Source organism: Heterocephalus glaber, unplaced genomic scaffold (genome assembly GCF_053883595.1).
Source record: "Heterocephalus glaber isolate CG9 unplaced genomic scaffold, H.glaber_assembly_v1.0 deba00001687, whole genome shotgun sequence".
NCBI classification, from domain to species: Eukaryota; Metazoa; Chordata; class Mammalia; order Rodentia; family Bathyergidae; genus Heterocephalus; species Heterocephalus glaber.
In genome coordinates, this window is record NW_028258412.1 from 21,637,277 (window position 1) to 21,650,239 (window position 12,963).

General features: G+C 45.5%; 1 protein-coding gene across 8 annotated transcripts in view; it reads right to left on the reverse strand.

Annotated features, from left to right (window-relative positions):
* The window catches only part of Anapc5 (anaphase promoting complex subunit 5), a 33,584-nt gene extending 29,106 nt beyond the window's left edge, over positions 1 to 4,478 (reverse strand). For 4 of the 8 annotated variants that reach the window (XR_015446222.1, XR_015446220.1, XM_004843838.3 and 1 more), the window contains exons 1-3: positions 4,171 to 4,478; positions 1,071 to 1,150; positions 70 to 179 (exon numbers count right to left, since the gene is read on the reverse strand). Coding sequence is in view for 6 of the 8 variants with exons in the window: in XM_004843838.3 (XP_004843895.1) it covers positions 70 to 179; positions 1,071 to 1,150; positions 4,171 to 4,377 (397 nt within the window). In the remaining 2 variants the exon portion in view is untranslated. The remainder of the gene's footprint in view (positions 1 to 69; positions 180 to 1,070; positions 1,151 to 4,170) is intronic. The other 4 variants (XM_021257509.2, XM_004843839.3, XM_021257511.2 and 1 more) reach the window with 3 other exon arrangements.
* Between the last annotated feature and the right edge of the window lie 8,485 nt (positions 4,479 to 12,963).

Genomic DNA, 12,963 nt, shown 5'->3' on the forward strand with positions numbered 1-12,963 from the left:
GGCCAGCGTCTCTGAGAAAGCGCCCTGTGCCAAGGGAAACAGTCTCTCTCTTCTTCACCAGTTTCATACCTACTACACTCGTTTTGTGAACCTCTGGTTCAGTTCCAGAGAAAGAATCTGTGAGGTCATCAAAAAATTGTTCCATATCCTTCAGTTCGCCTTCAGCCATCAGTTTGATTCTGAATGAGAAAATTGAGGTGCATATTTTAGCCTCTGAACGTCTTCCCACATTTCATATTCCTGAGTTATCTGCAAAAGACCTAGTTAGTTAGTTTGTATTTAAAACTTTTTTGAGACAGGGTCTCCCTATGTAGCCTAGGCTGGCCTTGAACTCACAGTGATCCTCCTGCCTTGGCCTCCCAAGTGCTGGGATTACAAACGTGTGCCACACACCTGGCTCTACAGACCTATTTCAAAGGTGATTCAGAGATGTGTATAAAATGGTGGCACAAAAACTAAACTTCATTATCCAAAGTGTCACCTTCATATTTCTGCAAAACATCTCTATCTTCTTGATCATAAAATTTGTCAAAGTTTACCAGCCCATAAAAATGGGATTATGTACAACAACTCAAAAGGATGAGATCAATCCATATAGAATAATGAGTTGTTTTAGAAAAGGCTAAAAAACAGTAGGCTTAATGTTATCATTTTTTAAAGTCATACATTGGGCACCCAATGTGGTACAGTGACTGCCTCGAGAGCCCGAGGCCCTAGGTTCAATCCTCAGTACCATCAAACCAAATCAAAACAAATTAAGCAAAGGTACCTGGGAAACAATCCTTAGAATAAAAGAAACTTTGTGTGTGTGCGTGTGTGTGTGTGTGTGTGTGTGTGTAAAAGAAACTTTTTGTTTATTTGTTTGAGACAGGGTCTCACTATATAGCCCAGGCTGGCCTCAAACTCGAAGCAATCCTCCTGCCTCAGCTTCCTGAGTGCTGGGATCACAGGCATGTGCCCACCACACTCGACTGAAAGATACTTTTTAAAATAATTAATTATCACACACCCTTTTGTAATTTTTGGCTATCTTGACACTTTTTCATATTACCGAACAAAACAAAACGTACCTGATTTGTACTGAATTTGCCAGCTGAGGACAAGAGTCTTCAATCAGCTTGTATAGTTTTGATAGTGTAATATCTGGGCCCTGCATAAAGGAGAAATCAAAAGGTTACAGAGAAAGCCGGAGATTGATAAAGAACTGCTGGCAGCTGAGTGTGATTACATACCTGTAATCCAGCACTCCAGGAGGCTGAAGCAAAAAGATGAAAGTTTGGGGCTGGGGATTTAGCTCAGTGGTTCCATGCTTGCCTTGAAAGCGCAAGGTCCTGAATTCAATCCCCCCCCCAAAAAAGATGAAATTTCCAGCCCAGGCAATCTGACAATTTATTGAGACCCTGTTTCAAAATAAAAAGTAAAAAAAGGGCAGGGCTGTAGCTTGGTGGGAAGGTCCTAGGTTCAATCCTCAGTACCAAAAAAACAAAAAGGAAGTTGTTGCAATCTAGCTAATATTTAAAACTAAAATTGGGCATGGTGGTACACACCTGTAATCCCAGCACTTGGGAGGCTGAGGCAGGAGGATCACCATGAGTTTGAGGCCAGACTGGGCTCCACAGTGAGCTCAAGGCCAGCGGAAAAACTAAACACTATCGCTTCTCTGCCTTTTGGCTAAAATCAAGTGTAAAACCAAACACTAAAACTAAATCTTTTTTGGAGATTAAGTTGATAGGACATATGGCAGCTTCAGATACAGCAAACTCTGTAATCCTACTTCTAAGGCAGTCATATTTAGTATGCATTGAAATGAAGAAACACTGAAAATAATCTGCAAGTCAAAAAGAATTTATAATTATAAAAAAAGAGGCCGGGGATTTAGCTCAGTGGTTTCGCCGCCTGCTGTGCAAGCACAAGGACCCGAGTTCGATCCCTGGTACTGAAAAAAAAAAAAAAAGCATCCATGCATATATACACCTCTAACAATAATATCTAGGAAGATCCATTCAACAAAGAGATGAATAATAATAAGCTTTGAGAAAGAACAGAACTGGAAGGCACACAGAACAATTACTTACTCCATCACTTTTAGTATTACTTGAAGGTTTTTGTTTATACTGGAAAAAAAAACCCAGGTACAGCAGCACATGCCTGTAAGCCTAGTTACTTGGAAGGCTGAGGCAGGAGGATCACAGGTTGGATCATAGCCTGGGCTACTCAGTGACATCCTGTCTTAAAAAAAAAAATAAAAAGGGGTGGGGATGTAGCCAAACACTCCCTGGATTCATAAAAATTTTTTTTTTGAAATTTTCAAAAAGTCAGTAAGTAAAGGAATTGAGACCTGGTTGAATGTTACTAGATGAACTCTACATTCATTTTCTTAACATTACAGTTAGGCAGGGCCAGAGATTTAGCTCAGTGGCACTGTGCCTGCATTGCAAGCACAAGGTCATGAGTTTGATCCCCAGTACCAACCTCCCCCTCACCGCCAAAAAATTATAGTTAGGCAGGTAAAGAATCAAAAAGAATTCCAGACAGCAAAACACACCATGCACCAAGATTTTAGTATTATGATTTTTATCAGAATGGAAGAAAGTATACTTAAAATAATGATAATGCTGTCAGGTCTGAGAGCTAGAAGTTACACAGATGCTGCCCTTTTTATTTAACTGACCAAGACACTAAAGCACTGTATCCTACGTTAACACAATGCCCAAGTCCCCTCCCCTAAAAACACTGGTGACAAATGTTTTTTAAACCCTTTATAAGCAGGCTGGGGATTTAGCTCAGTGGTTTCACCACTTGCTGCGCAAGCGCAAGGACCCGAGTTCGATCCCCGGTACCAAAAAAAAAAAAACTTTATAAGCTATACTGAGTGGCAAAAATGCAACTCTAAGAACTAATTTTAGGGCCAAGGATTTAGCTCAGTGGTTCTACTGCCTGCCGCGCAAGCCCAAGGTCCCGAGTTCGATCCCCGGTACCAAAATGAAAAGAACTAATTTTATTACATTTGCCTCTTAAGATCCCATAATTTGGGGGCTAGGGTTTCAGCTCAAAGCGAGAGTGACTGCCTAGCATGCAACAGTCCCTAGGTCAGTGATAGCGAAACTTTTAGAGCTTTAAATAATAACAAACAGCCCGCTGTGGCACGTATAAGTTGGCCACCATTGCCCTGGGTTTATCCTCAGCACTGTCAAAAAAACAAAAAAGAATTCCCATAATTGGGGGGCCTAAGACCCCAGATGTCTGTTTCTGACCGCTATGTTTCTCAACAATCAACTGTTGATCCTTCAAGGCCCAGCTTAGCATTCCACTTTCTCTACATCCATTGGCCGCTAAGGGGGTAAATCACACTTCATTCACTGAGGGAATAACTACTTAGGCACTCCAACAGGATTTGATGAAGGATGAAAAACAAGACAAGATCCTACTCTTTTCCGGGAAGAGACGGGCATTAATCCCATAATCACAAAAATAACTAGGAAAAAAAAACCGCAGAGCTGAAACAGGAGAAGGCACGTGACCGGTGACAATACATTAAAATGATTAGTGCCGGGGATTTAGCTCAGTGGTGCCGCTGCCTGCCTCTCAAGCGCAAGGACCCGAGTTCCAAAAAAAAAAAAAAAGAATATATTAGTTAACACTGACTGAGCACTAAGTGCTAATAACATATTTTCTACTCTTGTTCCCATCTTACAGGAGAAAGCGGAGACCCGACTAAATCAAGGGATTGTCCAAGTGACAGCTAGTAAGCAATGGAGGAGCTGCGACCCGGGTCTGCAAAACGAAACAAAACATGTACAGCGCCTCACACTAAGTGTCCGATCCATGCTGGCTGCTAGTTTCAGCCGTCATTATTAAGGATTACGGTTCTCAGGTAAGGAGCCTGTATGACTCGTGTCCGTCTCCAACGCCCAGGACCACGTGTACCCCACTGAACAGAAGACAGGCTGAGGGTGTAATTTATTTACCAGACAATCAATACTAGAGCCAGACGCAAACCTGCCCCCCCCCCCGAAAGGCATGTAAAGCGCCTGGGCCGTCATAAAGCGCTCAGTAAGGGCACTGGCTGTCTCTGCTTTCCACGTTCATCAACAGTGTCTGATGCAGCCCAAGTCCGGAGGCCCAGGCGCTCAACCGGTTCCCCGAGGGATGGAGCCGGCCGCGCCTCACCTGCAGCAGCGGCAGCAGCAACTGGTTGAGTCTGCGCCGCTCCATGAGGCTGACGGCGCCCTCGCCCGTGCGGCCCATCTCGTTCAGCAGCACCAGTACCGCGATCTTATACGGCGTCACCCAGTCCTTGATGCCGAACACGTTGGCGTGCACCACCCCATTGGTCATCATGGGGTTGAAGTAGAGGCTTTCGTGGACGCTAGCCATGGCGGGCCCCGAGACTCAGCCTCAGAGGCCCGCCAAACGCCGCACCCGCCACGACACAACTGGACCTACACTTCCGCCTGGCAGCGCGGTATGCCAGAAACAGGGATCTTCGCTCTCACGAGACACTATCAGCCAATCATAGAGCACATGGAAGAGCTACAGCCAATCATAACCTCCAGGATTGCGGAGAAGGGGGGTGGGGTTAAATATGGTGCACCAGAAGGCTGATTCCCTACAGAAACTCTCGCTGAAAGAGAGCAGGTTCCCAGACAAGGTGAACACGGACCCGGTGAAAAGTGGGCGGGAATGCTCGGAGAACTGAAGGGGCCGAGCGCTCATCTATCTGTTCACTGAATTTGAAAAACAGCTCATACTGAATTTTAAATGATTGTGTTTTAAAATAATGAAATTAAATTTGCACCTTTGATTTATGTATCTAATTCCTTCCTATATTCGCGCCGTACGTCATTACGCAAAACAGGAGACCGACACCCCTCCCCGTGGGGCTCTCTGCACCCACCTAACTGTAAGAGCCACAGTCTGGCGTTCAAAGTCCTCCAGAATCGATCCCCAGCCACTATTTTCAATCCGATTTTTCACAATTCCCCTTCTGTTGATCAGGACCTCTCAAGACAATAAGCTTTCTGATTTTTGTTGTTCCAATCCTATTTGTCCAACGACTAATGAATGAATATGTGGTACTAGCGTTATATATTAGGTATTGTAGATAATGCTGTCCAAAAAGAAGCTGTTGGTGGCATGGAATACAAGCTAACTTTCTAATTTTGCGAACTCTCCATTTGATTTATGTATTATTTTGGGTTTTTTGAGGCAGGGTCTCGCTATGCAGTTCAGGCTGACTTGATGTTTTTGTTGGGCAGAGCCCAGGGCCCTTGGTGTTGCCAGAAACAGTCCTTCCTGGGGCAGTTATTGGCAAATGTAAAGATGGCTGGCTAATGTTAGTGGGCAAGGGGTGAGAATAAAACGTGTTTGTGCTGGAAAAGGGACCTTTAATGTTGTGTTGGGACTGGGAAAGAATGGTATTTTTAAGACATGACGACCAGTTAGGTCATTTAGTGATGGATGCATATCTTGCCCAGTGGACAGTTAATATCCTACTACACACTTGAGGCTCACCTGCGATGTTCATGAAATAACCGTGAGTCAAATTCTATGACTCACTACTCTTTACATGTATTTAACTTTTTTGTGGCAAAATACACATAAAGTTTGCCATCTTTTTTTTTTTTTGGTACCAGGAATCGAACTCAGGTCCTTGAACTTGCGCAGCAGGTGGTGAAACCACTGAGCTAAATACCCTGCCCAAAAGTTTGCCATCTTAACCACTTAAAGTGTACAATTCAGTATCCTTTACTGCATTCACAAATGCACAACCTTCAGTACTACCTAGTACAGGAACATTTTCACCATTCCAAAAGGAAACCAAACTCCTCATCCTTCCTCTATCCAGCCCCTGGTGGCAGCAAGCTGCTTTCTACCTCTATGGATCTGCCTACTGAGATGTTTCCTATGAATGGCACCTCACGATACGTTGCCTTTTGGGTCTCTGTCTTCTTTAACTTTTGTGTGGGGAAGGTGATTGAACCCAGGACCTTCACACTGAGCTACACCCCCCAGGCCTTTTGGGGGTTTTTTGTTTGTTTTGTGTGTGTGCGTGTGTGTTTGGTGTTTTTGTGTGTGTGTGTTTTTTGTTTTGTTTTGTTTTTTTGGTACCAGGGATCGAACTCGGGTCCTTACACTTGCACAGCAGGCAGTGAAACCACTGAACTAAATCCCCGACTCGAGTGTGGTTTTTTGAGACAGGGTCTGGCTTTGCAGTTCAGGCTGGCCTTGAACTCACTATGTAGCCCAGGCTGGCCTCCAACTTAAAGTGATCCTCCTGCCTCAGGAGTGTACCACCACACCCAGCTCCCTTTATTTTGACATAGGGTTTTGCTAGGTTTCCCAGGCCGAGCTTGAACTTCCAATCCTCCTGGCTCAGCCTCCCAAGGTGCTGGGATTACAGGCATGGGCCACACCATGCTTGAGTGTGTTCTTTAACATTTTAAGGTTCATGCATTTGTAGCATGAATTAGTGCATCACCCACACACACACTGATTCTGGGCTCATCCTCAGCCCCCACACCCTTGAGAAAGAGTCTCTCTAAGTTGCTGGGCTGGGTCCCAACTTGTGATCTTACTGCCTGAGCCTTGCAGAGTTGTGGAATTATGGGCAGCACCATTTCTTTTATGGGCTAATAGCCCACGGTGTGGATAAACCACACTGTGCTCATACACTGATCAGTTGATGGCCCTTTTGGCTGCTGTGAATAATGACGTCAGGGATGTGCACCTGCACACTTCAGGAATCTTCAGTCTTCTCAACGGGCACAGAAGACAGCAGTGCATAACAAAACATGAGGTTTGTTTGGGGTTTTTTGAAGCAAAACATTTATTGGTGCATTTTAGGCATACATAATGGTAACACTCATCAGAGGGTATTTGCACCTGTACATGATACATCCCGCCTTTTTTCCCATTCCTCCCTCCCCTCCCTATGTACAAAGCTCTGTTTCCATTTTTTTCCATTTTCACCTTTTTCTCTTGTCCCTTCCTTCCTTTCTCCCTTTCTCCTTCCTTGTTCCCCTTCCCATTTGAACATTTTCTTCCCATTTCCCAATATCTATCAACATTTTAGTCCTTACTTCCACTTTCGATTTCTCACACCAGAGAAACAATGTGGTATTTAAACATGTGTGTCTGATTTATTTCACTTAAGAGTGTGGTCTTGAGGTCCATCTATTTAGCTAAAAATGTCTGAAGATCATCATCTCCTTTATCCATTCGTTGGTTGATGGACATTTGGGCTGTTTCCAAGATTTAACTATTGCAAAATAAAACATGATGTATGAGTGGTTGAATTTCAGCAAGAATGGACAGATGGTGCACACCTGTAGTCCTAGCACTTGGGAGGCTGAGGCAGGAGGATCACCATGAGTTTGAGGCCAGCCTGAACTATGTAGCGAGACCCTGTCTCAAAAGAAAAAAAAAAAAAGAAAGGGCAGGCCCCTTTGAGTATCCCTCAGACCACCCTCCCCCTGGCACACAGTGGAGGATCAGTGTATGTTAGAATGTTTAGATTTTCTTGTCTCAATCGCTGCTCGGCCTTTTGGCTAAGATCAAGTGTAGATTTTCTGGTCTCTGTAGATTTGCCTATTGTGGACATTTCACTAAACAGATTCATACAATGTGTGATCTTTTGTGTTTGGATTCTTTCATTTAACATGTTTCTGGGGTTCATCCATGTTGTAGCCTGTGTCAGAACTACATTTTTTTTTCTTTTCCTGTATCAGGGATCAAACTCAGGACCTTGCGCTTTCGAGGCAGTTGCAGCTCCACTGAGCTAAATCCCCAGCCCCTGAACTTCATTTTTCATCTCTAAATAATATTCCATGGTATGGATAGACAACATTTTCTTTACCCATTCATCTGTTAATGTGCATGTGGGTTATTTCCATCTCCTTTGGCTACTACTTTTTTTGCTGTTAGGAACATTCATGTACACTTTTCTTTTTGTGGCACTGGGGATTGAACCCAGGGAGCATTGAGCTCCATCCCCATCCATTCAAGAAAATTTTTTTTAAATTTTGAAACAGGGTCTTGCTAAATTGCCCAGGATGGCCTTGAACTTGTGATCCTCCTGCTTCAGCCTCCCTAGTTGTGATGACAGGCATGCACCACATTATACGTGGTTCATGTACATTTTGTTGTTGTTGTTGTTGTTGTTGTTGTTGTTTTGAAGCAGAGTCTCCCCTTGTAGTTCAGGCTGACCCTGAACTAGTGGTGATCCTCCATCAGTCTCCCAAGTGCTGGGATTATAGGCATGCGCCTCATGTACATATTTTTTAGTGAACACATGTTTTCTTTTCTTTTTTTTGGCAGTGCTGGAAATCAAACCCAGGCCCTTGTGCATGCCAGGCAAGCACTCTACTAATTTAACTCAGTGGCCCCATACCTGCCTGGCAAGCACAAAGCCCTGAGTTCGATTCCCAGTACCAAAAAAAGATTTAAAAAACCATGGACGAACCTCAGCGATCCTATGTTAAATGAAAGATGCCAACACAAAAACCACACCATAGATAATTCCACTGTACAAAATGTCTGCAGCGGGCAAACCCATCAGGACAGAAAGCAGGTGTGTGGCTTCTAAGGAGTGGAAGAAGGAAGAATGGGGAGTGACTACTAATGAGTGCTGGGTTTCCTTTGGGGTTGGTGAAAAAGGCTTTGGAAGTCAGAGGTGATGGCTGCACATTATTGTGAGTGGGACAGAAGCCCCTTGATTGTACCCCTTAAGTGACTAATTTTAGGGACTGGATGTAGGGAGGTCCATGTCAGAGTGTGTCTCGGCAAGCACGAGGCCCTGGGTTCAACACCCAGCCTATTCTGGACACTGAATTTATTTTTTAAAAAGTTATTGGGGCTGGGGATTTAGCTCAGTGCCGGGGATTTAGTTCAGTGGTTCAGCTGCCTGCCTCGCAAGCACAAGGACCAGAGTTCAATCCCCGGTACCAAAAAATTTTAAAAATTTTTAAAAAATTATTTAGGTGCCAGGCATGGTGGTGCACATCTATACTCCTAGTACTTAGGAGGCTGAGGCAGGAGGGTCCATGTAAGTTTGAGCCCAGCCTGGGGTACACTGCGAGACCGACTAAAAAAGCATTGGGGGCGGTGGGGACGGGCCTGGCATAGCTCACCTGAAAGGTGGGGCGCGGGCCCCCAGCTGCCATGTGGGTGCCAGGAAGCAGAAGCAGCTGTCGGTGCGCAGCTCCCGGAGCCCGGGGAAGCCCGAGAGGGCTCTGTGGGAAGGCTCTGGAGAACTGACCAACCCTTCTTCCCGGACGTCAGTAGCGGTGGTCCCGAGGCGTCAGACCTCAAAGACGGATGAGGCTGGACCACATGGCGCGGCTAGTGCGCAGGACGGGTGGTCAACCACACTTCTGAAGATGGAGTCGGAGAGCCTGCATGTTTTTTCTCCAACATGGAATACGGAGTGGGAGAAGGAAAAGCCGGGGTGGGATGGAGCGGAGGTTAGGCCTAAATGGACCACTATCTGTTCACCTATGGGCACTGATACAGTAATCAGAAACCGAGCTCGGCGCCCTTACCGAGGCAAGCATGTTTACGGTAGAATGACTCAGCACCGTGCACTGTGTTCAGTATCTGCAGGTACCCAAGCGTGGGGACAAGGGCAGTGGCTTAACTTCTGCATAAGTGCTATGGTTTAGAATTTTTTAAAATTATTGTTTTTATTCTTTGTCTTTTAAGATTTTGGTTTGTTGGTTTTGGCCGTAATGGAGCCTGAACCCAGGGACAACCTACCACTGAGCTCCACCCACAGCCCTTTCTGCTTTTTATTTTGACATAGCATCTCAATAAATTGCCCAGGTTGGCCTCGAACTTGAAATCTTACTGCTTCAGCCTCCTGAGTAGTTGGGATTACAGGTGTGCATCTCTATGCCCAGCTTCGGTGCTGTCCTCTGAATGTGTCCTTCACAGGTTCATGTATTAGAAGCTTGGTCCCCAGCGTGGTGATAGTAAGAGGTGGGAGGACCTCAAATAGGCAGACAGTTAGGTCACTGGAGGCACCGCCTGCAGAAGGGGCTAAGTGGGAAGGATTCTCACAAGTCTCCAGTTGCTTCTCAATAGAAGTTGTTGTACAAGACCAACACAGCTGGATGCAGTGTGTGTAGCTCAGTGGTAGATACTTGGGTAGATACCTGGGTCTATCCCAGGACTAGAAAAAGCACGGAAGGGAGAGGGAGGGAGTGAGGAGGCAGGCAGGCAGGCAGGCAGGCAGGCGACTGGGCCCCTCTGGTTTTGGCTTCCTGTCTAACCATGTGATGTCTCCCTTGCACACATTTACCCACCATGCTGCCGTGTGCCATGATAGGATGCAGCCAAGGGAGTCCTCACCAGAGCTGGTACCATTCTATTTGGACTTTCAGCCTTTAAGACTATGAGCTAAATAAACTTGACATCTTTAAAAAAAAAAATTGGGGGAGACTGAAGATGTAGCTCAGAGGTAAATCAAATCTTCTACTTGTTTCAGTCCATTTCCAACCCTTTTTATTTTTTTTATTTCTTTATTTTTTAATTTTTATTTTGAGGCAGTGTCTCACTAATTCACTAAGCTGCCCAGGCTGGGCTCAAACTTGTGACCCTCCTGCCTCACCGTACCCAGAGTGCTGGGGTCACGGGTGTGGGCCACCACACCCAGCTTATATTTTTCCGTACTCTAAAAGTAATATAAATGTTTTGTACATAACTTGAAAAAATATAGGAAAAGATAGAGCCGAAATAGCAAAATAGACTAGTATTCAACAACCCAATGGCAAAGTCCGTATCACTTTGATGTTTCTTCCATCTTTCCTCGTGGTTGAATATCTGTACTAACAGCAGTGCCCGCTCTGTAATGGGCTTGCTGGAAATCTCGTTATGTATCAGTCACTGGCTCTTTATTGAGAGAAAGTTAAACAGAGAAAATTTCACCATAAAGCAGAATGTGGCTACCACTGTGTGCCGACTTTGTATCTTTGGATTTTCAATTCTGAGGGTACTGGAAAAGCACCACAGTTAGGCCCAGCGCAGAGGGGAGGCTGGGCTCCGTGCAAGGCGCAGCCCAGAAGTCACTCTGTGAGAACCCTGTATGGAGGTTCATGGCACAGTCATTTAGAGACCCAGGGCAGAAACTGCAACCCACAGCCCACTTACTTATTGCCAAGTGCCAACACTGCAATTACACCTGAAAACTGAGGCTTTAGTTTAGAAAAAAATAACTCACATTAATGTCCTTTGTCTTAAAAGAAAAATAACACATGTGCCATAGGTTCGCCACCACTGCTCTAAGACATTTACTTTCTTTTAAAAAACTTTACTTAAAAAAAAAAGCTTGACTTATTTTTCTAAGAAAGGTCTCACTATGTTGCCCAGAACTCCTGGGTTCAAGCTGAGACTAGAGAGGCTCCTGCCACAGTCCAATAAACAAACATCCACTTTCTTGAATATACCCAGTCACATCTCCAGTAAGAAAATAATCTCAGGGCCAGGGATTTAGCTCAGTGGTTTTGCCGCCTGCTGCACAAACGCAAGGGCCCGAGTTTGATCCCCAGTACCAAAAAAAATAATAATAATAATAATCTCAATTGGATGAAGTGGCATGAGTTTGTAATCCCAGCACTCAGGAAACGGAGGCAGGAGGATCACTGCGAGTTCAAGGCCAGCCAGGGGTACATAGTAAAACCCTGGATAAGGAAGAAAGAAAGCAGGGAGGGAAGGAGTAAGGAAGCAAAAGGGAGAGGGGGAGGGAGAGAAGAAGAGAGGGAAAGAAAGAAAGAAAGAAAGGAAGGAAGGAAGGAAGGAAGGAAAGAAAGAAAGAGAGAGAGAAACAAAGAAAGAGAGAGAGAAAGAAAAAGAGAGAGAGAGGGAGGGAGGCATGTAGCTCAGTGGCGCAGCACCTGCCTGGAAATTGCAAGGACCTGAGTTCGAGTTCTAGTATCAAAAAAGAAAAAAAAAAGATTTTTTTTCCAGTTCTGGGGCCAGCAGTCCAAACCCAAGCCTGCCAACAGCACCCTCCTCGCTGGTCCTCTCCTGGAAGGGGAGTGAGAAGTCTCTTTCTCCCCTGCTTTATGCTCTCCCCATAGTGAGATTCAAACCAGGGCCTTTGCACTGAGCTCATCCTCAGCCCTTATTTACTTATTTACTTTTATTTTGAGACAGGGTCTCTCTGAGGCCCCAGGCTGGGCTCTAACTTGGCATCCTCCTGCCTCAGCCTCGCAGAGGGCTGGGATTCAGGCATGTGTCACCACACCCGGCTTCAAGTATCTTTAAGAAACTGAAATGGAAGGAAAGGGAGACTGAAATGGAAGGAAAGGGAGCTCCTTGAGGTTCCACTAGGGTCAGGGAGGCCCTGGCCGACTCTGATGGGTCAGGTGGGGCCCGAGCCAGAAGGATGGGTGGAGAGCGGCTCTGCTTCACCTGACCTGTGACAGGGTCTCAAAGGTCTGGGCAGGAGCCACGGGGACAACTGCAGAAGCAAGGCCAAGAGACACCAGGTCAGGTTGTCCCAGGATAACCCCGGAAGCCGAGTCGCTGGTGACCACATCTGGAATTAATGGAGTATCTGTCCTTGCCACTCATTTGATATATCTGCATTCATTCACTCCAACATATTTTCTCGGGGGTTTTGGTTGCTGTAGTTGGTTTTGATGTTTTGAGATAGGGTCTCCCTGCAGTTCAGGCTGGCTTTGAATTCACTATGTAGCCAGGCTGGCCTTGACCTCATGGCCATGCTCTCCCTTCTCATGCATAGATTCCCCTTGGCGGACCTCATCCTCACTCATTCCTGATGCCAGCGTCGTCACCCTCAGGAATTCCCAGTCCACGTCTGAATTCAGTACAGGTCTCTTGGGGGACGTAGCTCAGTGGGAGAACAGTTGCCTAGCAGGTGTCAGAGCTCAGGCTCAATCCTCAGTACTACAAAGAAAAGATGCAAGCCACAAGAAGAAAGATGCCATTATTTAGATACAA